The sequence below is a fragment of the Conger conger genome, chromosome 2 (genome assembly GCF_963514075.1).
Source record: "Conger conger chromosome 2, fConCon1.1, whole genome shotgun sequence".
In the NCBI taxonomy this organism is placed as follows: Eukaryota; Metazoa; Chordata; class Actinopteri; order Anguilliformes; family Congridae; genus Conger; species Conger conger.
Genome location: NC_083761.1, coordinates 52,517,652 through 52,543,822, shown reverse-complemented (window position 1 = coordinate 52,543,822; position 26,171 = coordinate 52,517,652). Strand labels below are relative to the sequence as shown.

The 26,171-nt window shown below is 44.4% G+C and overlaps 1 protein-coding gene across 1 annotated transcript; it reads left to right on the top strand.

Annotated features, from left to right (window-relative positions):
* Positions 1-174: 174 nt before the first annotated feature.
* LOC133122061 (dual specificity mitogen-activated protein kinase kinase 3-like) lies at positions 175-25,207 on the top strand. The gene is made up of 12 exons (XM_061231741.1): positions 175-742; positions 12,748-12,814; positions 12,992-13,040; positions 17,252-17,365; positions 18,195-18,314; positions 20,053-20,169; positions 20,432-20,483; positions 20,731-20,858; positions 21,561-21,638; positions 22,371-22,510; positions 23,176-23,221; positions 23,412-25,207. Exons 1-12 carry the CDS (start codon positions 727-729, stop codon positions 23,496-23,498), a joined length of 1,014 nt encoding a protein of 337 aa, XP_061087725.1. The 5' UTR covers positions 175-726; the 3' UTR covers positions 23,499-25,207.
* Positions 25,208-26,171: the final 964 nt, after the last annotated feature.

Genomic DNA, 26,171 nt, shown 5'->3' with positions numbered 1-26,171 from the left:
CCAGTTGACCAGCAGGCGGATATTGTGAGAACCACTCAGGCACCCAACAGTGCTGGTAGCTTTAAAACTTTTCGGAGGAAAAAAACCGTTCCTCTTCTCACGCAACTCCATTGGACGACGATTGTATCTCTTGCGCTGCCATTTGTCCAGCTTTGTAGTGCGTTAGCAGATGACGTCATTCATTAAAATCTCCAGTCACTGAGCGAGGGTGCGAACAAAGTCCTTCAGCCAGCAACCTTTTGCGACGAGGTTGCGGTTATTCATCTATTTTTTGTTTGTTTCCGTATTGGCCCCTTTACTTAAAAAATATCTCAACAATAGATCTTACGAATGACTTTACAAGCTACTATAGCATTTAGCAAGCTAACTAGCTAGTTGTATTACGGCCAACTGCTGCTGTTCTGCACGCAGCTCCTGCTGCAATCTGCACCGGTTGCTTGCTAAAATAATATCTGCATTGTTTTCCTGCTTGAAGAAATTCCTGCAACCTCAAATTCTGACGGAAGTTGAATGACTGATTTCTGGTGTATTTTTATTTCGGTGTATCCTCCGTTGGTTGCCTTGGTATACAGCAAACACGTTTTTTCTTTTTGCAAATTGAAAAGGAAACGGATAAGTTACCGTTTTGCATAGTTAGCTAGCTAACCAGCTAGTTAGCTGCGTGCATTTTTGTGTGCAAAAGGAGAGTTTTTAGTGCTGTTAATATCAGAAGGCGCATTCAGGTCAATGTCCAGAGGTACCGGTAAGTAATTTCCTTTTTAAAATGATAAATATAGCTAGCTAAATGTGCACACATTCACAGTGATTTGGCATAGAGCTCCTTGCGGTTAGCTGTATCTCAATCCATATTTGAAACGAATTTACATGCGAGGGGTAAAATGTCTAACGCTACTTGCTAAAATCGGGGCACGTATCACATTGTTTTGCTTAAATTAATTTTAACTAACGTTACCATGAGAGTGCTCCAAATTTAGATTTCTCCTTACAGGACTGTAGTTACCCAAGGTGTCGCCCCTTCCACGATTTCCTGTAGACGAATTTAGCAATGCTTTTCCAGTAAATAGACCACAGCTGGGAACATAGATATTCGTTGTTTGTTTATTCTTTGAAATTTTCATGTTATATTATGTGATAACACGCGTCCTATTACACGACTATCATTGCAAAGTAAAGATTGTAACGTTTGACGTTACATCGTAAAAAAAATATCACTTGTTTGAGGGAGGAACAGGTGAGACTCAGATTGTTGGCTAACGTTAGCTAGCTAAATACATTTTTTGAATTGGATAGTTTGCATAAACTTTCTGGCCGACTAGCTAAGTGCCTAACCATACAAAACTTGTTGTATGAATCTGATAATAATTGGGATTTATGTTGTATGTTTAATGTAGATATAAATCAGTTGTAGGAAGTTTGATGGTTAGCTAGGTCTGTCACGTGGTATTTGGGTGGCTTCATTATTTATAGCTAGGATTCAACTACAGAGGTACATATTTTTGCCAGACTTTTCCAAGAAATTTTGCTTTACATGGCAGTAAAATTAAACGATCAAGTTCTTTGTCCTTTGATTTTAGCATAACCATTTTTATGATCGTGGATAACCATGACGTAGCCTATTATGGTAACTTAAAACATTTCGCTTTGTGCTGTCTTATGTAATAAATTGTTGCACGAAAAACCTGATTTAAAAGTGAAGTTATTCACTTTAAAGACCATTTGCTGCAATTGTCTGTTTGCTCGTGGTCAATCAGGCGACTCATGTCGGTGTTTCCCGGTGAATTGTGATGCTGACTCATTGTAAGCTGAGAGTCTGTGTACAGACAGGAGTGAGTTTCTGCCTGTGTGGGAGGCAGGAAGAAGGAAAGACACGTTTGAAACGAAGGGTGGGTACTGGGTATGGTGAATAATCTTCAATAAATTCTTCTTGCTGTTCTTGTTTCCATAGACGATTTGACCGTGTCTGCCTCCCAGTGACTGACTTGCCAAGGCAGTATTTTTTTTATTAAATTGAGCAAGGTCTTGCCAAAACTTTAAAAGCTGGATCTGGGGTGCAACTCAAGTACCCTGTATATATTTAGCAAAACAAAGAGGTTGTCTTTGTCTTTTAGTACTGCATGTGGAACTCTGGTTTGACCTTTCTCAGTTTTTTGTGTGATTTCAGGATTTTGCATTGAATTGTTTTTGTTTCATATTTTATTTTAAATGCAATGAGCAACTCTCCAACAAAACTGAGAGATGAGAGAAATTGAACAGGAGAGGTCAATGATGCACATTACATTAATCTTTGCAGAGTGGTCTTATTGCAGTCAGGAATTGATTGATCATTTTCCCTGTGGAGGGAACGAGAGACTTAAATATAGTACCCCAGAGAATGACTCTGACAGTTGGCATTTGACTTGCGATAGTTTGTAGTCCTGGCTATGGAGATAAACAGGGTGAGTCAATTGCCTATTGTTGAACTTTCCCACATATATTTTCCCCTGAAGGTATACGAACAGATACTTTTTTCTGTTGGACTTGTGTCTTGAACTATGAGTCATTGAGCAGGTGAGGGACAGAAAGGCTAAAGGATTGTTACATTGTGCATTTGGAACTGACAAGAGGACCGGCAGTGCAGTACAGTATAAAGGCCTCAAGTGAAAATGGCTGAATGAGAATGAAGCAGGTCAAGCTGACACCCAGTCAAGTCTTCCTCCATAGTATCTCAGAGCCATAGTCCCTCCTGCTAGCCAGCCTCCCAGGAGCACAGAGCTTCTCACAATTAGCAGTCGCAAATTATGTATAAAATGCAAAAGTGTAGTGTATATTCATTTGATATTTAACGCGTGAACATTTTTGATAAGCAAATAGGTTAATTACTATACACTCACTGGAGGTAGTGCTTGTAAAAGTAAAGATGTTTTTTGTCAGAATTTTATTTAGGCTATTTTCATTTGTACATACCCCATTTGTCACCTTAATGTCCACTTTGACATGTTGAGTATTGTTTTGGAACACAAAGCACAGAATACTTGGAGCATGAATGTGATAAATATCCAGACCAAGATGAGACATGGCTAAATATTGGGTTAGGGTTATTAAAGGTTAGTGTCCCTTTAGAGATAAAAGTCATACTTCACATTGCGCAACGACGATTACGCTATTAATAAATAATAAATAATAATTTTGACTTACAAAAATTCTTGAATGTTTGCTTGAGTAAATTTGACCATTTGTCAACTATTTTTGTCTTCATGGTGGCACCTTGAGGAGATGAGGGAAAAAAAACTACTCTGAAAAATGGGTTGGCTATGTAATAGCCGAAACAGGTTTATGGATGTCTTCAGGATCTTTTTTTGTTTTGCTTTCATGCATGAAATTTGCCTTGTTGAAAGGTGGGTTTCATTTGTGAAGCAGATTTGAACTGATAAATAGGTGGCTATTCTCCTAACATGGTTTATTGTATAATTTAACTTCATTGCTCCTCTCTTACTAGAGGGCTACCCCAGTCTCATCCAAGGCTCAGTCCGCCAAAACCATTGTAGCTCTTTCCTCAAGTGCTATTTTCCTCTCTCGGTCATATCCCCGCCAGCCTCCAGATAAGAAGCTCTTTCACCCTAACTGTTCTGTTTGGCCTATACTGCACGGTACTTTTGTGCTGTTTAGGGTAGCGGGGATGTTTAGGATGAGGTGGTATTAGTAGGGAATGGGGAACTGTTGCACCCTGTAGGCTGTGTGAGAGGAGGAAGCAGAGAGAGTTCAAATTTTATGGCATTCATGCAGAGGAAAGAGCGCAGTCTCCTGTCTTCTGAGCAACAGATGGCACACGCTGAGACAAGAGGGCCACAGAGAGAGTTTTCGGTTGTAAAAGTTCATTAATGTATACAGAAGTCTCAGAGCAGGGCAGGTAGTAAAAGGGTAAAAAAAAAAAAAAAAGAACGGGAGGAAGAAAAAAGGGCCCTGACCCATTGGTGAGGTCTGCTTTTTGTCCGCTTTTTGAAAAGAACGGTGAGGCACAAAAGCTTCTTCTTTTTTTCACACTGTAGGAAAAGGGAAACCTCAGATGAAGTTGGCTTCTGCTTGTAAAGTCACTTTAGAATTGTCTCTCTCAATGTGGATGAAAATGAGTCAATAAAATCACGGGTTCTACACAGGTCAAGGGGACCACTTAGAAAACAAAGGGACAATTGCCTTTGTTGCTGCCCTTTTGAAGGCGGCACAGTGAATTCTCAGTTCATCTGTACAAAATAGCCTTTTGTCAAAGGTTTTATTTATAGCAATAAAAAGCCTAAATGTCACATTGCAGGGATTCATTTAGATTCTCAAGGGGGCACACACTCAAGATTCGCAATTGTCTGTTGAGCCTTGCATGTTATTAAATACGGCATTATGTGGAGGCCCGGACTCCGTAAAGGAGTGTGGAAGTGTACATGTTGGTGCTGTGTACAGGTGTCTGCAGCGTAAGCGATTCTGTGGTCTGTGGTGTAGCCCGAGTCGTGAGTATGAAGCGCGGTCCTGTTCGTTAGTGCAGCAGGCCCTTCCGATTTTTACAATCACGGGTGCAGCCGTCACCATGACTCACAGCCCCAGGAGTACCGGAGACCCAGATTGCACAGGGAAAGCAAACATGGGCAGGTAACTGTACTTCCTGTCAACTTTTCTTTCTTTTTTTTCTTCTCTCTCGTCGTTCTTTCCCTGATTGGATAACAGTGTGTGGTCATAGTAACCAAATCAGAGTGCTATAAAAGCAGGCCAGGGGATTGCGTGACTGAGCAGTTGTTTGCATGTGTGGGAGGTGCGATGAGTCCTCGCTCCCACATGGCAGAGGCCAGGGGATATGGTGTACGTAGCACTGGAGAAATGCACTTCACTAAATGGGGACATATCAGACGTGTTGACGGGTGCCTCGTTTAAAGCTTCATTTTGCGAATCTGTTTGTTATCTGGTGGAATCCCCTGTTTTTTTAGGATTTGCATGTGAAATGCAGTTGGTGCAGCATGATTTCCCTACTGTGTGAGTCTAGGCCTCCCTTCTGGGGAGTAGACCTTTCTGTTGCATCTTGCAGAGAGGGTGGTATACGGATGTGTGAACAACCACCCTTTGCAATCCCCCCCCCCCCCCCACCTCAGCTTGCACATTCACTTCAGTACAGGGCCTAGACATAGGCTGCATTCAAAACTGCATACTAGCATACTACACTTCAGGCTGATCTTCATTTAAACGTAGTACGAGTAGTAGGCTATGCCATATATGCAGATTCGAACTTTTCATCCTGTTATTCTCTCACCCTCTCCCCCCCACAGAGGGGCGGGGCCAGAGAGGGAGGAGGTCGGCTAACACCATAGTTCTGCTTTCAGCTGGGTAGTTCATATTGGCTCTGTATTTCATTTCCTAAGCTAGTTATGGGATGAGTTTATCCTATTATCAGTGATGAATAATGTTTCTTGAGTGTGGAGTTCTGTTACTTTGAACTCCTTTCTTACTTTGACTGTTCCCGATGAAATGGAACTGAAAGCAGTATGTTTCTTAAAGTGAAATCGAAGAAATTCGATGTTGTGATTTGGTTGCAAATGTCCACGATATGTCTGTTGCACCACAGGCAATATTGGTGTTACTGATACTGAAATATGAACTACATTAACAGATTAGCACGCTCGATGCATGAACCAGCTGTTTTAATGTGTGCTGCCTGCGAGACCTACACTATTTCCATATTTTGCAAATGCACTCAGTGATCATTAAAGCTGAATGTTGAAATTTGCTACTGTGAATCCAGCCCTCTCCTTGCTCATCTAGGTGCTGTAGGCCATTCCCAAATGACATCAAAATATCTGTTGACAAATCCTTGATTGCACGATAGACGCATGCATTTACGTAAGTCGATCCGGATAAGAGTTTCTGCAAATTGGCACTGGATGATATAACATTCATTTAGTTCCAAGCACGTGGAATCAAAGAACAGGTGATTTGTACAGGTGACACAGGTCTGAAACTAGGGCAACCTGAACCATCATACAATCTCTAATCAGTGAATCCTTCATATGCTGTGAGAAGTATCACATCTCAGACCAGTGGTCAGGACACAAGATTTCTGTTCTTCACACAGAAAAGACCCAAAATGCAGGAAATTGCAATTATAATGCATTCATAAAATTGTAAAAAAAAAAAAAGAAGAAATTGTTGCAGGTGTTGACCAAGATTTGGACCACAACAAAATAGTGACTCTTGTTTCTTGAGCCAGTTGACTGTTGGTGTCTTATTGATTATAATATTTACACTGTTTAACTGTCGCATTGCAAAATTCCAAGAGAAAGTGGTTTATTTGAATGAAAAGTGAAAATGAGCTAGCTAGCTTGCTCAACATGAGTAAAAAACATGTGTGGTAAAATTTTGTTTAGATATATCTTCGGATCAATTCACTTGGATTTCCATCTCATACGTAATACTTGCATGACAGGAGAAAGTGATTAAAATGATCATTTAATTAATTACCATCACCACTTCTCATTTCTTCAGCACACACTAGCCATAAAACTAGCCATAATTTCACATAGGACTCACGCACGTATTGTCTTGAGATGGAAAAATGAATTAATGTGACAAATAAAGCAGTTGTAAACATGAGGCAGCATTACTTTGACTTTTGCAGAAGCAAAATCGGCACTCCTCCAAAGTGTTTTCTTTTGTTATGTTTTTTTAATAAACAAAAAACATCAAGTTGAGGCTGAACATGACTAGTTCCCACCATAATGTGCAAGCACAGCCAAAAACGTAGTAAACAAACCCACCCTGCTGGATTTGATTTGATGCCATGAGGTTCATTCTTGCGCCACAGCATGGTGCCTTACCCAGATGAGCCACCCAGCAGCATCAAGATCAAAGTTTTCGATCTTGTCATTATTTTGATATCGTTTAGTGAGAGGAACCATTTGCACCATGTACAAATGTGTAGCGAGTACAAGATTAGTATATTTGAGTAACTAGGCCTTTGTTAGCAATACAAAAAAGTGATTTATTGAGGTCGCCGATACCCAAAAGGAACTGAGGCTGGAGCTTAATGGCATCTCTTGTTTTTGTTCAAATGGATTCATTTTTGAAACAGTGAAGCCAGAGCACCGGTCTGTTTGTGCTAAATCGTATTTGCAGTAGTGACTGTACAGTTCCCTCAGAAGCCAGATCGTTTCCTGTACTTAGATCACTGCCTTGTCCCAGCCCCCTCACTGTAAGTCTGAGCGCATAGAAGAGAGCCTGTCAACCAGGAATTAATGCTGACTTGCTACAACAAGTACGCTGGGAGCCGACGGTAGTTTGGAATGAGGACCAAGGCGGGCGACGAAAATGCCGTTGTGCGAATAGAAGGGCTGCAGCTCTCCGCTAATGGAGAAGCAGAACGACAGACGTTTTCACCTTTCCGACCACTAGTCTGGTGTCAGTGGCCATGCATTCACACTTCCTCTAAGCAGCACGTTGTTCACGTCACTGCTGGGAATGCATGGAGAAGAGGGAAGGTAAATAGGCGGGCCGGCATTTGAGAGCCGACCGAGACATTTATGCCCCGCGTACATCTTGGGCTCTAGACCAGAGGGAGGAAACGCAGTACCATTTGGCAAATCCATGAAAGAAAGAGCCTTGCATGTGTAATATCAGTTACCAATGCTGGGAACATTCATATTTAGGCATTGATACGCTGTTGAATTCATAATTTTCATGCAGTTGTGTTTCGTTGAACACGATCTTTAACACTTTTGCAGTCCAGCGTGCCTTTAATCTGCAGGCACATAACTGAGGGGCTTTAATGGAGGAGGACATTGCGCTGGAAGCGCACGCTTCCATGTCTCTGGAGAGATCAGAATGCTGTAGGTGTTGGCCGACTCTCTTAGCAACAGGCCTGCAGCAAATATCTGCATCCGCCTCTGACAGCGATATCAGTTCTGAATAGGACTGGGAACACGAGCCAGCCTGAATTTATTGTTGCAGAATATTATTTACGAGCCAGCCGGAATTTATTGTTGCAGAATATTATTTACGAGCCACCCGGAATTGATTGTTGCAGAATATTATTTACGAGCCACCCGGAATTGATTGTTGCAGAACATTATTTACAAGTGATGGGGTCTCGGGTTTTAATGCCGGGCACAGCTGGATTCAGAGGGAGGGGTGGTTTCACCAGCCTTTGTGGGTAAGTCTGGTCGCTGTGTTTCACATTCAGCCATTTTGGCGCGGCCCGGCTCTGACAGGCTCCGTGCGCAGCGGCGGAGGTGGCCGTCCTCGTGACCGAGCCCTACGTGAGGTCAGCGTGACTCGGCGTGGGCTCAGTGACAGCGGCAGCGGACGACAACAGCAGCCAGAGTGTGGGAGGCACCCGGTCAGACGCTCGGATGTGGTGAAGGGGGTGGGCGGGCGGGGGGGGGGATGTGTCGTTCGCGCACATGACCCGGCACTGGTGACATCCGAGATATGAGGAAACGAGGCCCATTCATAATTTCTTGTGGTTTTCATGCAAGTGTTCGTATTTATTCAATTGTCCGTAATGCCGCCCATGACCGCCTGCCCCTAATTTTGTACTGGTGTTTAATATGTAAACCTACATATTTTCAGCCTCTTTATGGATTTATTTATTTTAACTTAAGCCTGGCTGTAGTGGTGAGGGAGGAAGCAGAGTGGCCGGTTGTATTGAATGTAAGCCCTCACTCTGAAGGGTGGATGTTAACCAGCAGTCTGCTGTCTGAGCGATGCTGGAGGCTAGATGCGTGTAATAAAAAGTTGTAGTCCATATCAGGACAGTGCGCTACACACATTCCCAGCATAGCACAAGTTTCAGATGCGACTTGGCAGACTCCTATGAGTTTCCTCAATGGGTGAAGGAAGCAGTTTTTATTTATTTAGTTTTACTTTTCCAAGAAAGTGACCTCATTGCTTTTGCTTCACCCAGATTCCCCACACTGTGGAAATAATTTGTGGAATGCCAGTGAACTGCACACATTCAGGCAGTGAGAAGGGAGCATTTTTCATGTGTGCTTAAAAGATTCGGTTTTGACAAAGCTTTTTTTTCTTTACCAGTTTCCACATACTTATTAGCGTGACTTTAACGTTCATCTGCACAATTTAACTTTCATCCGATGGCAAATCTTCTGTACAGCCTTGAATTGTGTTGATTTTCATAGAATTTCTCGCATTTTGCGCACCTTTCAATCTGATCTGGAATTCATGAGAAGGCTGAATTCTGACACTGGAACTCCTTGTTCCGGAACGTTCTCTGCTGCGACAGGCATTCCTAATGCAGGGTTTGGGATACCAGAGCTGCGCCAACATGTGAGTTGTTTAGACGTGTTGCCTGACTAAAAGATTGCATACTTTTCCTTACTTAGGGAATGCCTGGGTGTCTCTTGTGAAGGCGGCCTTTTGGTTGCGTTTCCATAGTGTTACACCCCTTTTGGTAGCTTTTCCATGGTGTTACACCCCTTTTTAGAATCTGAGGCTTTCCTGCCGGCTCCACTCCAGTGTCAAATACCTTAGGCTGTGTCCCAGGCCCTGTACCAGGACACAACTGCTGAGACCATTGCAGTCCTTTAATGTTCCTGATACTGCCTGTATCAGTCCCAGAAGTAGCACATTTACACTCCGTGAGCACTGTATCAGGTAGACCTGTACAGCCTGTTAATGCAAATATTGAATCAGCCAATTATGTGGCATCAACTAAATGCATACAAGCAGACGTGGTCAAGAGGTTCAGCTGTTTTTCAGATCAAATGTCAGAATGTGGAAAAAAATTTATCTAAGTGACTTTGACCATTGATTGATGTCAGGCATGGTGGTTTGAGTATCTCAGAAACTGCTGATCTCCTGGGATTTTCACACACAGCTGTCTCTAGAGTTTGCAGACAATAGTGCAAAAAAACTAAAAATATTCAGTGAGCAGCAGTTCTGCGTGCAAAAAACGTCTCGTTAATGACCAAGGTCAGAGAAGGGCCAGACTGGTCAAAGGTGACAGTATTGGGAATAACACATTACACTCATTACAACAGTGGTATGCAGAAGAGCATCTCTGAACACACAATGTGTCAAACCTCTTAAGTGGATAGGCTGCAGCAGCAGAAGACCAAAAACAGTCAAATACCTAATAATGTGCTCGTTGAGTGTATATTGAGACTGCATTTAGAGAAGTATTATATACCATTAGGTTAGCCTGGTTGTAAGCATATTGAATATGTGGACACCTTCCCGTCCTCACACGGCTTGGGATCATTGGATCATTGGATCATGGGATTCCTGTAATAGACATTGAAGCACATGGGCACAGCTTGGGATCATTGGATTCCTGTTATAGACATTCAAGTACGTGGGCACAGCTTGGGATCATTGGATTCCTGTTATAGACATTGAAGTACGTGGGCACAGCTTGGGGCCATTGTGTGGGAAAGATACTGGGCACAGTCAGATTTAGAGCTGGGTTTCTCAATCACGTGCCACTCGAGCTGAGTTACGGTGACTCACACGGTCACTGAGAGACGGCAGCCTGCAGCCGGAGCGGGGACCAGAGAGGTGGGGCTTTGTGTGCTCAGCCATTCATAAGCAGAGCGTGTTGCCGGGGCTCCACACTTAAATATAGAAGCACATGGTGAGCACATTCAGTGGAACATACTGGCGGGGGTGGCTGGGCTGGGGTGGCTGTCACTTCCCTAGTCTTTGTTTGGGGGGTAAACAGAGGTTGTTTGGCTGTTGAGAAGATTCACATTATAGGCAGTAACATGGTGACAGTTCCCTGCTGTATATGCCCCCCTCCCCCCTTTAATCCCATGTGTGGAATGCCCCATCATATACAGTAAGGTCCATAAGTATTTGGACAGTGACTCAAATTTAAATGGCTGTATGTCCTACCGGACGCACTCCATACGAATGCCCTCAAATTAAAGTGCCAACTGTCAGCTTTAATTTGAGGGTATGTACATCCATATCGAGTGCACTGTGTGGGAATTACAGCCCTTTAAAATTGAGTCACTGTCCAAATTCTTCACTCCATATGCATCTGCTCATTGTAGGAGAATGCGGACCGCGTGCGCTCCATGAAAGCTGGCGGAGCTGCTGTTGCTTCTTATCACTCTGCGATTTGCAGGCCTGAGTTGGAGGAAGACCCTTCATATGCATTGTGCTGGTGGACTTTCAGGCATCGATATGACCACGAGGGGTTTTGCTAGCGAGCGATGAGACGCTAATCCTTGCCAACGGACACCTTCCCATCCTCGCTAGAACCAACTGCACGTTGGCCACTGGCACTGGCACTGCCACTGGCACAGTCCTTATCTGAAACCGGACCGTGCAGCCCTTCCGCGCGCTAGAACGGCACGTTAACAGGATGAGCCGCTGTAATCTCCGGGGAGAAAAAGTCCTGTTCCCTTTCTACGTCCAACAAACGAATGTCTGCCCTCATCGCGACCCTTGACGTTAGTCATAACCTGACTGCAGCGAGTAAACAATGAAACCCAATAGCTTCATAACAAATGAGGCGTCTGTTTTCTCTGTAAGGCTGAATGGAGCTGCACTGTGGTCGATTCATCACAGCTCCCTGCTAGACTGCTGATATTGGGCCGTCTTGCGTGCAGATTTCACACACATTTGTACACGTTGCATCCATCGTTGGGCTAATGGAAGTGAAGGGAGGTGAAGCCCCTTGAAGCAGCAGCCTGGTTGGTTTAACATTGCGCTAGCAGCTGCTGAGGTATTAATACCCAGTGACCGTCAAACCTGGCTCAGGCCTCGTCGGGACCGATGGAAAGAGGAGAGGGAGGACAGGGCAGCCGCACATTTTACTGGGGGACGCGGGTTTAAATTCGGAGTGCCCACTTTCAGCACAGCGCACCCTTCGCTCCGGCCCCTCGTCCGAAGACTTCAAAAAGTCAACAATTCAACAATTTATTCATTCTTATTTAGTATGTTTGCACATTGATGATTGCTCTTCAGTGATCTTAAGAGGTGTGCATTTGACTTTCGTGACTTGTCTGCAGTAATTGTGGTTGTGAAACAGTCACAAAAAGGATTCTAACAAATGTACCGAAATGGAATGTGCAGACTTGTTCCCCAGACCCCAAAAGAGTTTCTTCAGCGGGTGGAATGTTCTCGTGTCTCTCTGATATCAAAGAAGGTGCGTGCACTTCCTGATGAAGGTGACAGGCTGCTTAAAGATGAAAGGTGAATTCCCTCAGACGTCCGGGTGTGGCCGGCGTCCCCCGGGTCGCCTGCAACAAAGCGTTTTTCTCTGGCGGTGGTCGCCAAGTCCGTCTGTCGGCACCGATTGAGCTTCATCTGATTCGTCACCTCTGAGCTATGCTCTTGCAGCCGGCGCACATGAAAGAACATCGCACGTCTTGAATGACTCATACGACACGCTTACCCTAAAACACTGGCCTTTCTTATCTTCCCTGTCATCATACTAGCAGCACGGAAGTCTACGGGCTGCCAGTTAAAGCCTTAATCAGCGTTTGGGATAAGTTCCTTCTTCTATTGCAGTGTCCTCTTCCGGCTCATGCTGGCCTATGTTGGTTGCATGTGGGATTTGAGGATTTGTGTTGATCATTGGGTTTGCTATCTATAGAGATGCCTGGATGCCCTCCATTGTGAACCCCACAGTACAGAACATCAGACACAGGTGTAAATATGTGGAATATACTTCATCACACACAGAAGCAGTCTGCGCTAAGTGAAACGATATAAAAAATATTTAAAAAAAATAGGAACTGAACTTTCTTCTAACTGAACTCACTTCATTTTCAGGAAAGAAGAAAAAGCCTGCATTGAGGATCCCAGATGAGGTCTTCAAGCAAAAAGAGCCCAACCCCGTGTGAGTATTTTTGTAGGTGCCCTTGAGGCCCAATAAAGACCAGGGCAGGGTGCAGCGTATGACTGTAAGCAATCTCTTTTTACTGCACGTTTCACCGGTTTGAACTGAACCTGCAGGAATGCCATATTGATTCATGTCTTTTTAATGGAAAACGCTCTGCTCTTCCTCCTTCTGCAGCCCCCCCCGAAACCTGGACTCCAGGACCTTCATTACCATCGGAGACAAGGTGAGTGGAAAGGAGGGGAGGGTTAGAGAGAGCTGACCACAGCCGCAGGGGCCCTGGCTCTTTTGGCGGAGTTGGCTGCGGAGCTGGTCTCCATGAGGGAGGGAGACCTGGAGGGAGGGAGGGAGACCTGGAGGGTAGGAGGGAGACGTGGAGGGAGGGAGGGAGACCTGGAGGGTGGGAGGGAGACCTGGAGGGAGGGAGACCTGGAGGGTGGGAGACCTGGAGGGAGGGAGGGAGACCTGGAGGGAGGGAGACAGGGGGCTAGCTGAGGTCACGCGGCAGCGACACTCCGAGCCGAGCACACAGACAAACTTGCCCGCCCCCCCCCCCCCCGTCCCTCCTCCCCTCTCTCTGTCAACACTGACATCACCGGGAGCGCTCAGCGAATATCTGCGCTACTGAGTTACTGCTTTATTTATACCTGCAGACCTCAGCGCTGGACAACAACAGCATGGAAAAAGAAGCTGGGGGGAGGGGGGGTGCCTGTGCGCACGTTTGCATATGCGTGAATGTGTGCGTGGGTGTGCGCGCCTGTGTATATATGTGTGTGTCTGCGTGCGTGTGTGTACGTGCGCATTTCTCTGCGTGCACGTATGCACGAATGTGCGTGTGTGCACGTGCATATGCATGAATGTGCACGTGTGTATTAATGTGCGTTTGTGTATGCGTGAATGCGTGTGTGTATATGTGTCTGTTTCTGTGTCTGTGCGTGCATATGTGTCTGTTTCTGTGTCTGTGCGTGCATGTGTACGTGCACGTTTCTGTGCGTGCGCATATACACAAATGTGTTTGTGCGCGTGCGCGCTTGCATGTGCGTGAATGTGTGTGTGTGTGTGTGTGTGTGTGTGTGTGCTCGTGCGCGCGTGTTTGGACAAGTGTTTCTGATAAAGCTTTCTGGCTCTGTTGGCTTTGACAAGCGTCGATGGTAGATGGACAGCTTCGCAGAACGAAGCCTGTGTTTACTGCTGTTTTTCAGGCTCATTTGCGTAGCAGGTTGAGTGTGAAGGAGGTGTAGCTGCAGCTCTGGGTTCGTCTCGTAGTTGGCAGAGTGTTTGCGGCTCTGCTGTAGCATTCCTGTGGGATGTGTAAGGGGGGGGTTGGAGCGTGCTGATCTCGGAGGCGCGGGGTCAGGATGAGCTGCATCATGCCTGCAGCCTGAGGTCATGCTGCCCCAACCAGAGAGAGACAGGTGACCGAGCGCTCGAATAGCATACGGCCCGCTTCCAAGAAGAACCATTACCTAAGCATCCTCTTCAAACCCTCTTCTCTTGCATAGCCAAAATGTCATTTCAAAAGGAAATGTCAGAAATATGCCTGGCCCTGCATGAAACACGCAGTCCTGTGAAGACCGGTCTCGTCGGGGATCAGGCTCGTACAGAGCACTGCGGGGCAGTGCCGTTTCGGGCTGAATGGGAATTCTGCCGGAGGCCACAGTCAACAGGGCCACAGGTGCGGCCTTTGTCAGCGCACACCGCCGCCTCTAATCCTGTTTACGTTCGACCGAAAATAATTAGAGGAAAGTGGTCGACTATCTGCCGAAAGACGGCAACGCTAACACGGTGTTCTTTTTGCGCGCTCGCTTCCTGCCTTTTTATGGCCGGGTATTTAAGAGTCGCCATGACAATGGAGGCTTATGTTGCATCTTCGTGTCACGCTCGCCTGTCCTGTTTGATTCTCGCTGCCGGAGGCTGCAGCGTATCGGGTTACGGGAGAGTCGCTGCGACTCAGAACCGGGCGGTTCAATCCTGGTCCGACCGGAACTTGGCCGCCGCGCGGCTCAGGAAGGCGGCCAGCTGTCCCTGGCTGCGGCCTCGTGCGGACGAGCGAGTCGGGCCAGCGCCGGACAGGTTTTTATGGGCTTCTCATTACTCCCGTTTGGCCGGGCGGGGGACGCTGGTGATGTCTCCATTGTCATCTCAGTTTAACCTTGCGTCTCCTTAGCCGACGAGCGTGAGTCTGTCTCCCTCCCCAGCCCCTCGAAAACAAAACATTGTGTCATGCGCTGGAAAGTTCTCAGACTTAAGATAATGAAAACTGTAACAAATAACTGTGTGCGGGTCTGTAATCTGTATGTCTGTGTAGTGTAGTGAAAGCCATTATCAGGGGCTGCTGGAGGAGCTGGCTGACGTCAAGTCAACCCAAACAAGGGCTTGTTCAGTGAGGCATGTTGGACCAGAAAAACCAAATAATAGGATAGATTAAACTTCATTAACCATCAGGGAAGGGGAAATTTTGTCAGAAGCGGCAGTGCAGATTTTAGGAACTGACATTAAACCACATGCATAAAATACTAGCGCTTCCAATGTAAAAATGGCGTGATTCAAAATGGCAAGTACATTGCTACCTTCTGCCCTGTTCGTAGCATGTTCTGCAGCACGTATGCAATTGGCGCACACTCCACCCACAAGAATAAGTACATACTATAAAATGTGTTGGTATAATGATCCGGGCTGTTATAAAAAGATGGCTTTTCTGCATGCAGGGAGGACAGCCTGAATGGGGTGCCAGAGTAAGGCATCTGAGAACCTCCCACTGTAGCATCAGCGTGCAGTGGGGGGAGAGCTCGGCCTGCTAACGCTACGATATCTGTGCCCTTCGCTGTTTCATGGTCATCTCGCACAAATCTGGAGCCACGCCGTAGGCTCATTGTGGAGTCAGCCCTTTTAGTACACGTGTTGGTTTTTGTTAGCGACTTCCTCCGTCTCATTTCCTTCCTGGGACACAGAGGCGTGGAGCGCAGTGCTAACTGTGACTTTTTGAGAGAACGTGTTCAGCTTGTTACAATGAATTTTCTAGAAAGACTTGACGGCTTCTGAGGAAGAGCTGTGTCGTCAGCATCCGTGTTCACCTGCATTGAGATGAATGAAAATGCAAACCACACATGGGAACCGAATTATGACTTCGTATTGGAAAGTTCTGGAACCTGGATGAGGTTATTCCCTTGTCACTTCTGGAGGGCCTGAGGTCAGATGATCCGATTTTGGATGTGTGCCATCCAACCTACAACCCTACTGTACAAACCTGTAGCCCAAGTTGTGATTTTCTTTAGTCTGCCTTTATTTGAAATAATTACTTTTTTATTACAGAATAGAACCATAACAACATATTTCATATTCATTATTTCTCATCTTGGAGATCAAAGAACAGCACTGGGCTTGCACTTTGATAGTATTTGATAGGTTCCAATACACCATGCAATGCAAGCTCAGTAAAGCATAGAAATGTGTTTGTATCCAAAACATTACGTATATTTGACCCAGGTCTGGAACAGACATCCTAACAGTCCTTAATAACACATTTCCAGCCTGTGTAGTCACACCTCTTACGCTGAGTCACGGCTTGCGTCAGCATTCTCGCCTGGAACCACAAACGAGCACACCAAGGATATGGCCAGCTAAATTATGATGCCTTCATGTTTTCATGCTGGTTCTCACGTGGAGGGTTTGAACGTGTCAGACTTTGCAATGAAAAACAATTGAGGAGACATAGCCGTCCGTGTACGAGTCAGTAGTGATGACTGTGCTGGGAAAAGGAATAGTTTTTAAAGTTGCAAACTTTTTAATTTCTCAGAATGAAGTGCCACTGAAGCTGTGGCAAATTCTGGAATGTGACCTCTCCATGTAACCACACTTGGCAACCAATCACAGCACTGCTTGTTGTTCATACAGCTGACATTGGTGTGCATTAACAGAGATTACTTGATGACAAGGCCAGCCTTTTAGAAATAATACATTTTTGTCTCTCCTTGAATGACGATTTACCATGTTGGATTCACTGCTCACTAGCTTTTTTCCAGTTACATCACTGGTGTAGTGTTGTTGGGGCAGCCTGTAGCCTTGTGGCTACGGTACATGACTGGGACCTGGAAGGTCTGTGGTTCAAGCCCCGGTGTAGCCACACAGTATGATCCTTGTAGCTGTTGGGCCCTTGAGCAAGGCCCTTAACCCCACATTGCTTCAGGGGGGATTGTCCCCTGCTTAGTCTAACCAACTGTAAGTCGCTTTGGATAAAAGCATTTCATTTAATTTAATGATTAAAAACTGGACCAGAGCCTCTGAGCCCTTCTTTGGAAACATAAACCATTTTAAACCCCTACATCGCCCAAAATTGTTTACTCACTGAAAGATGCTAATGCACTTAGCATTCTGACGGCAGTATACTCTGCACACCCCGTTGACCCTGAGTGGCGTGCTCTCCCTGTGTTTGTGCAGAATTTCGAGGTGCAGGCAGATGACCTGGTGTCACTGTCAGAGCTGGGCAGGGGGGCGTACGGCGTGGTGGAGAGGGTACGGCACGCCCAGAGCGGAACCATCATGGCCGTCAAGGTAAGAGGCTGTCACCGGCGTCGTCAAAACCAGCTGAAATGAACAATTTAGTCCATTTTTCATAACCATGCGAAGTATATGTTGCAAAAAAGTTATTGTACTTGTGTGTTTTCACACTAAAGTTATTTTTTTGCCATCCACTTGAAAACTTGAGATTTGATGTCGTTGTCTACCAGCAGCCGTGTATTTGGATCAAATGTCTGTCAATTTTCCCTTGCCCTCCAAGAATATATGCTGCAGTGCCTATTCTCCGCCCCCCATAGCCACAGGCTACGGCTCTGCTTCCCCCTCGTCATTTAACGTCAGTCAAATCAACTCCCCACCCTCCAAAATTTCTGCCTCAAATGCCTATTGGGAAAACTCATACAATTATGAGATGTAGCCTCAAGTGCTTCACTGACGCAGCCCTGCAAAGGAATGGTCAAAGGAAGTCAAGACTGTGTTGATCCAATTCAGACTCCGCAAGACTTAGTTACTGTAGTAATCCACAAAACTGCAACTAGCAAATCTATGAAAGGTGCTCATCCACTAACTGACTGACCTGGTCCTAAAAGACCCTGCTCAATGAAATGCACATGTTTTAATGCTTATTTGTAAAGAACAGGAAAACAGATGCCATGATGTTTAGCCTATTTTATTGACTTTTTATTCTAAAAAAAAGTCTAAACAACAATTTTTTTTTTTTTTTTTTTTACTTTGAAATTAAGAGTTATCCCACACGTTCTTATTATAATAAGTGGACTTCCCTGTAGGTTGTACAATATGTCTGACTGACCAGCCCAGTCCTTAGAGCCTGCATCCTTTACAGAGCTGTCTTTTGTGTCTGCAGAGGATAAGAGCCACAGTCAACAGTCAGGAGCAGAAGAGGTTACTGATGGACCTGGACATCTCTATGAGGACCGTAGACTGCCCATACACAGTCACCTTCTATGGAGCTCTCTTCAGAGAGGTGGGTCTGAAGACTTCATGGCTTGTGTGTATTGTCTTTCATTCTGTTCATGCAATGGGCATGGTCTGATCCTTTATTTATTACATTGATGGACCGGCAGTTGAATTCAAGACACTGATATGATCTTGCCTTAAATACCACAAGCTTAAGATGGAACTGAAACAGATTTTGTGGTTGAAATGTAGGTACTAATCACTGCATCTGTGATACAAATGCTTCAAGATTGGAGGCATTTTTGAACTGATGTGTACATCAATTTACAATTTATTATTTTTTTGCCCTTGTACGTATACTGTCACAAGGTAACTTTATATTTTTAAATGGGCTTCTGTCCGTTTGAAGTTATAACCAATGGTTGACAAAAATGAAACCAGAAGAAATCTTAATGTTATTTGAACGTTCAGTTTTTTGTTTTTTTTTTCGCTTCTTATCTGAACTGCTTCATTTTGTCTTTCCCATGTTTTATTGTTTTGCAATAATGCTAGGCCTATTTGTGAAACTATACAATCTCATTTAGTGTTGGGCTATTTGGCCAAAATATCATGATTCATTTTGTTGGAATAATGGTATTTGGCAGTATTTGCCAATACAAATTACACAATAAGTAAACTGAAATGTAATTGGTCAAAATGCAGTTGCACTATTGTTAAATGGAACATCAACACTATGGTTTGAAATGTTGAATAGCATTGAACATAAAAGACTCTCATATGCAACCTGCAGAACTACTATGCAAAGTAATTAAGAAAAAAAAGAAGAAAATACAACCATCAATTATACCTGATGCAGTTGAAAAAGCCAGAAAACAAAGCCCCCAAGAGAGGCCTTGTGAACTGTTTCCATAAAATAAATGTATTCTTTAAATGTATTACATTTATACCGCTCCTCTGTATTGGGTGTCGATACCACATCCTCTCAGTAACAGGGCTTGCAGCTTCCGTGTGATTGAAGCACATAACACGATCACAGAAAAGATGGGTGAAGGTTATGCTTAGAAAGTTTCAGTAATAGTCAAAATCGTTTATGGCCCAGTCGTGCTTCCACGTAATGCTTAATGTGAAAGTGTGGCCAGATGGAGACTAGGGGGCTTCACCTCTGGTGTCACTTGGCTCTGACTCCCTCATGTGTTTCCACTTCTCCACACGTGTTGTTCCTAACATCACGTCACTTTTTTTAACGAGCTGGTTCATTCAAAACAGACAGTTCGCTTGCAAAATGTTGACATTGCAAATTGTTTATCATACATTTACATTTACATTTTAGTAATTTAGCTGACGATTTTAATCCAAAGTGATTAACAAGTGCATCAAATCTTGAAGTGAAAATGTGTATATATATATATATATAGTTACACACACCAATATATATATGGTATAGAAGATGGATATTGTGGGGTGGGGGTGGGAGTAGATCGGGAGGGGGGACTAAGGTACGGTCTGAAAAGATGCGTTTTCACTGCGTCTAAATATGCGGAGGGATTCTTCCTTTCTCGCAGTGGTAGGTCATACTGCCATTTCTAGTATTAATTGGATGGATAGCAGTAGAAGTCATGCCGGTATCGCACCCAGCCCTGATCCAGTTCCATGTCGGCTTGGCTGGCTGTAAGTCAGCAATGCAGGTTTACAGTTCTACTGCATATCCATCGCTCTACAGGGCAGTTGAAAACCTTACATACAGACAGTGTTTTTGTAAGTAATTAGTCGATAATCATCGCTGTTTTTGTGCGTGCTGTCCTCAGGGCGATGTGTGGATTTGCATGGAGCTGATGGATACTTCGCTGGATAAGTTCTACAGAAAAGTGATTGAGAAAGGGAAGATTATTCCTGAGGACATCCTAGGAAAGATAACCGTGTCGGTAAGTATCTGGCTTTTACGTGGTGTGGTGTAATGGTTCTATCAAGAACGGCAAATGGAGAAACTGTAGATTTTGCCTGATTCTTTGAAGTGTATCTCACGTTGTCTGGTCTAATGCTTAGTCAGCATTGCATGTTCTGTATTCCAGAAGGCTTTTTGAATTATGTATTTCTCTGTGAAAATAGTTAATACTATGGGGTCCTAAAAATAAACAAAAATAACCCAATTACTCTCTCCCTTTTTTAAAATATATTCTCCTCTAGATTGTCAAAGCATTAGAGCACTTGCACAGTAAGCTGTCTGTAATTCATAGAGGTAAGTAGCGCCCTCTTGTGGGATTTTATGATTACGGTTTCATATTTATGGCAAATACAGCCATAGATAGCACAGCATTTTAAGATCGTTCTATACAAAAAAAAAAACGGAATTCTAGCCAACCAAAATCATAACATAAATTTGACTGCGGCAGCTGCCAAGTGCCAGCATTCCAACTTTCTGTAATTAGCTCCTTGTAGCCAATTTGGAGAAAGCTATAACTGTGTTCTTCCTGGTTGATTTTCAGATGTAAAGCCCTCTAATGTACTCATAAACAAAGAGGGACACGTGAAGATGTGTGACTTCGGCATCAGTGGCTACCTGGTGGACTCTGTGGCTAAGACGCTGGACGCTGGCTGCAAGCCCTACATGGCTGTGAGTGAGAACATGTTCATACGCCTACTTTCATCACTGCAGTGCTATTAAAGGAGAGAAATCGAACCTTAAGGCAGCAGTGAGATTAAAATGCACAGGTTTGTTCAAGGCTGTTAAGATAATGTTTCCGTATGTAAAATTAGCTACACACTGAAGGCCTCTCCCTCTACCCTGTTTTCCCCATGTCTCTGTGGGAGTAACCCTCTTCTGTCTTTCTGTATATGATTTACACTCCTCTGTTTCTACTGTGGTTTATTTGAGCAGGGACTGATTCAAACACATTGACAAATTCAGCAAGCAGTCCTCAGATGCATGTACCATAGTGTGTATAGGTTACACCTGCGGTGCACAACAAGTGACGATCTGTTTCAGGATTTTGTGGCAACATCTGCTCTTATTTATTAACTCAACTCAACCATATATTGATCTGACATTTGTATAGGCCCCAGCTACAGGCTGCAAGTGTTTCCTAAAGATTTTACTCTGCTCAAGAACAGGAGTGAACAAGCCTAGTTTATAGGGCTGTTAGAAAACTAAAACTAAGGTAACTGGTTGGAACAAAAACCAGTATGCAGAACAGCCCTCCAGGACTGGAGTTGTGCACTTACACCCTGACTCATTTTCTTGCGGCTGGCTGTCCCTGTCTCTCCTTTGTGTCTTCCATGTATGGTTAACGGTTTCCTCCCACATGTGTGTCTGCAGCCAGAGAGAATCAACCCTGAGCTGAGCCAGAATGGCTACAATGTCAAGTCAGATGTGTGGAGTTTGGGAATCACTCTGGTGAGTCCTGAACCTCTATATACCCATCAGCATGCATCCTCTCACCTGTGGTTTAGCACCCCAATTCATTGTGAGAGTTTTTACAGTATAGCAAATACTTACTGCACACAAAAATGCATATTAACTAAAAGGAATGATTAGCTACTGACCACAGAAATAGTGTCCATTCCTATTGGTTGGAAAGGAACTGGTGTAGAGGTGTTTTGTGCTGGTCAAACGTCAAAAGTACCTGTGACGAGTTGGAGGAAAATTAAACCTTTAAATGACTCATGGTGAACATGGTGCATGGCATACTGACCTTTTATAGGTTTTACTGAAGGAATTATTATTATTTTTAAGAAAATGTACATATATTGTTATCCTAATATTGCTGTAATGGACTCAGCCTTTATTTGTTTCTGTATTCCTACATATAGCACATAGATTCTGACACAACACTTCTTAATGATCAAGTGTTACCTAAGCATGTAACATACAATTTTGGTCATTAGGACCGTAGTTGTAATTGGCTCGTATTCAGTGTTGTCTGCCCACAAATGTCTTGTGCCCTGGGATAATACCCCCTAAACAAAATCAGATTTGCGTCCGCTGCATTTCCACATAAACTTAGTCCTATTTTCCCCATTTAAGGACCTGACTGTGAAACCCCTAACTGAATCCCTTTATGGCTGTTTTCATGCACCTCTCTGATGGTAGTGATGGGTAATGAGCGCTTGTGTCTTGTCTGGTCAGATTGAGATGGCGATCCTGCGCTTCCCGTACGAGTCGTGGGGCACGCCCTTCCAGCAGCTGAAACAGGTGGTGGAGGAGCCATCCCCTCAGCTCCCGGCAGACCGCTTCTCCAAGGACTTTGTCGAATTCACTGCACACTGGTGAGGCGTCCCTACCCTACTGTCGACTGAACTTCTGCCTTTAACCCCTGAACGCATAAACCAGTCGTCCTCACTCCTGGTCCTGGAGTGCTGCAGGGCGTGCTGGTTTTTGTTTTTGCCTTATATCAGCAACCAGTACAGAACCATGAAAGCAGGTGAGGTGAGTTAACTGTATAATTAAATGCTTTGATTGATCAATTAAGTGCTGAGTAGCAGCACAAGACAGCACAGTCTGCAGCTCTCCAGGACCAGGAGTGAGGACCACTGGCATAAAGAGCGAGTCAGGCACCATTTTAACTGCATGGTGTGATGTCACTTTCTTCTCGTGCAGAGAGATGCGAAGAGAAATTGATTTCAGGTGTGGTAGGTGTGCATGCTCAAAATCAACTGCATACACAAAAAATAAAACTTCAACGCTCCTGGCTGTGTAGGTGCTTGTTGTACGCAGGGACCTATAGCCACAACATAGACAGGTCAAGCTTTCGCTATTTCAGTAACAATCCTACTGAACTGGGGCCTATTTGGCCTTGCTCCAAGAAGGGCAGATGGCACTAGTGACAAAAGTTGGGGGAAAATGGAAAGATGTAATACAATTAGAAATGGAATATTCTTTTTTGTAGTATTTGTATTCCAGTAATAATTTTATTTTGTACGTTTTCATTTAGTTTGAAAAAGAATCCAGGCGAGAGATTGAACTACCTTGAACTCATGGTAAGTTGAGTATACATCGAGATTTGCTACATATACTAAATCTTTCAGCACAATGGGGTGACCTTTTATTTGAACCCCTGTATGACAGTGTTATGTCGGCCTTATGGTGAGGAGTTCAAGTAAAGTGTTATGTGACAAAAGACGTTGTCATAGCAGGCAGTTTATTGACTCTTTTCTGTCCTCTGTGCAGGAGCACGCATTCTTCAAGTCGCACGACGCCAAGGAGACAGACGTAGCTTCTTTTGTGAAGGAGATTCTTGATGACGGCCACAACTGACCCATCTTCCTTCTTTTTTTGTTTTTTTTCTTGTTTTTTTTTGTTTTTCTGTTTGTACCATAAAAGTGTAAATTAGCCTCCCAAGATTTTCAGTGGAAAAGTGTGACTCCTCATTTGCCATGATAATGATTTAGAAGCACGGTGGTTTCACTCCCATTATTTACAGTATTTGTTAGTTGTTTTATAAGATAGGTTAAGATATTTACTTGCTGTTTGGTATACAGAGACTTAAGAAATGGCTCTGATTGGTTCACACCAGACAAAACCGGTATAATTTTGTTATTGTTTGCTCATGAGAAATACAGTGTTGAAATTTGGATTTAAAAAAAAAAAAAAAAAAAAAAAAAACCTCCTTGGTCCTTGACATCCATGACAGAGATGACAACTCTTAAGACGAAAGCTATGCTACTGGCCCATACATGCAGCGCATGCGTCGTCTGTGTCCGCTCGCAGGCTAATCCGTGTGTACCGAACACCACCATAAGCTTCGGAGGGGCTGCTTTACTGTTCTGTCTGTATTGTGTATATATGGCAGTGAATTTCTTGCTGAATGTATTCAAAATGGGTGTGTGGGATAAGGTTTTCAGAGTCAGTTTAAAGCTTGTGTTTATTTATTTTACTTACCTGTTTTTGGTTCGGGGAAAAAAGCACTATCTTGCATCTCGGTTGATACAGCTACTCGTAAAAGGTGTAGAAATGTGAAATTGTCCTTACGCAGTGCAGTCTCCATTTTTCAGCATTTCTTGTTGTCCTATATATACGACTTGCTCTTCTTCGATTAGCCTGTTGCTGGCTGTCACGCTGAACTGGAATTGAGTTGGAAACGTGCGTTGATCGTAGCCTTTTTTGTTTAGCGTATGGAGGGTTACGGAAACGGGAACGCAAATTTCGAATTTTGACGGGAAATTAAAAGAAAGGTTCATCTTCTAGTCTCAAGTGCCTCTGACATTGCGAATGGAAAAACTGTACATGCCCTAGCAAAAACCTTGAGGCCAATGCGGTCTCATACGGTCGGTTTTCTCTCACGTTCATAGCAGATCTCAACAGTGTCTTATTCTTTATCTTAGACAGACAGACAGGCAGGCAGAAGTGGTGAGATGACCTATAGTACCCTATATTTTCTACAGAAGCTATTCTGGAATGTTCTCTCGGATCCCCCCTGCTCTGCTTAACGAGCCACACGTTGGCACACGAGCGTTTTCAGCTGTGCCCTAGCGCCACGGGTCGTTCATCCGCTTTAGTTTTCCGAGTGCGTTAGATATAGCCTGTCTGTTCATTTTATTTGGAAGTGACATTTCTATAATGGCACGATGCGGTCTCCCCCCTGTTGCACTACGAATCCTTTTTCTCGGAGCTTCAGTGTCGAGGAACGCGGTGTTCTCCCGCGCGCCGCGTAGCTCGGCTCGACTCGCCCGTCTGGACTCTGAACCGCGTTGCCAAAAACGCTCACCCTTCACCGTTGGCGAAATTTCCCCGAAGCAGGGACGCGCACGGTGCCTAGGGGTGGGCAGTGGTTCGGGGAAAATATGTAGGGTGTGTCACGCAGACGGGCAGGGAGGGAAAGGAATTAAACGAGTTACAGTGCATTCTAGACCGCAGGGCCACTGTGATGCAGTGATGAATATTTTACGCTTTCAGCAGAATCTCTGTTGCTGCGAGACGATGTGATCTGATCTGGGGACAAAGGGGGCATTCTTGGGGTGTGGGGTGGGGGGGGGGGGGTGTGGGCAGTGTGCCTATTTAGTGGCTATTGTAAAGATTCATTTTAATTAGAGAATCTATATATATGTAGGCGGCACGGATGGTGCAGTGGGTAGCACTGCCGCCTCACAGCAAGGAGGTCCTGGGTTCGAATCCCCGTCGGCCGGGGCCTCTCTGTGCGGAGTTTGCATGTTCTCCCCGTGTCTGCGTGGGTTTCCTCCGGGTACTCCGGTTTCCTCCCACAGTCCAAAGACATGCAGGTTAGGCTGATTGGAGAGTCTAAATTGCCCGTAGGTATGAGTGTGTGAGTGTGTGAGTGAATGGTGCGTGTGCCCTGTGATGGACTGGCGACCCGTCCAGGGTGTATTCCTGCCTTTCGCCCAATGTATGCTGGGATAGGCTCCAGCCCCCCTGCGACCCTGTTCAGGATAAGCGGGTTCAGATAATGGATGGATGGATGGATATATATGTATAAATACAAATGAAATTGCATAAATAAAATTGTTTTGATGGATTTGTCCAAAAATCGTTTTGAAATCATCTGTGAGAGTCAAAGGATACACTCCACTCATGTCAAACGGTGAGATGTCTAAAATTCATATTCTTAGTATTGGCTTTTTAAAAAGCATTTCCTATTAACAGATAACAAGCATGAAGTGCAACCATGAACTAGACTAAACTGTGGCAGTTGTGAAGTGCCTGCAAATGTTCTCTACTTGTCAGATTGTACACTGACAAAAGTGAAGCATACCCCTACTGGTTATCATTTTGTATCATGTCACACAGCCTTGGAAAAAATATTGTAAATAATAATACAAGATGAAAAGGAGAAAAATGCTGCAAGCACTGTAAGCCTGCAGGCTGCACGCTGTGGCTCTTGAGATGTCTGCCAAACGACAGCAGTGTTAATCAGTGATCATCTGCCACCACCAGGTTGACTGAATGTACTGAATGGGTACAAACAGAATCCCT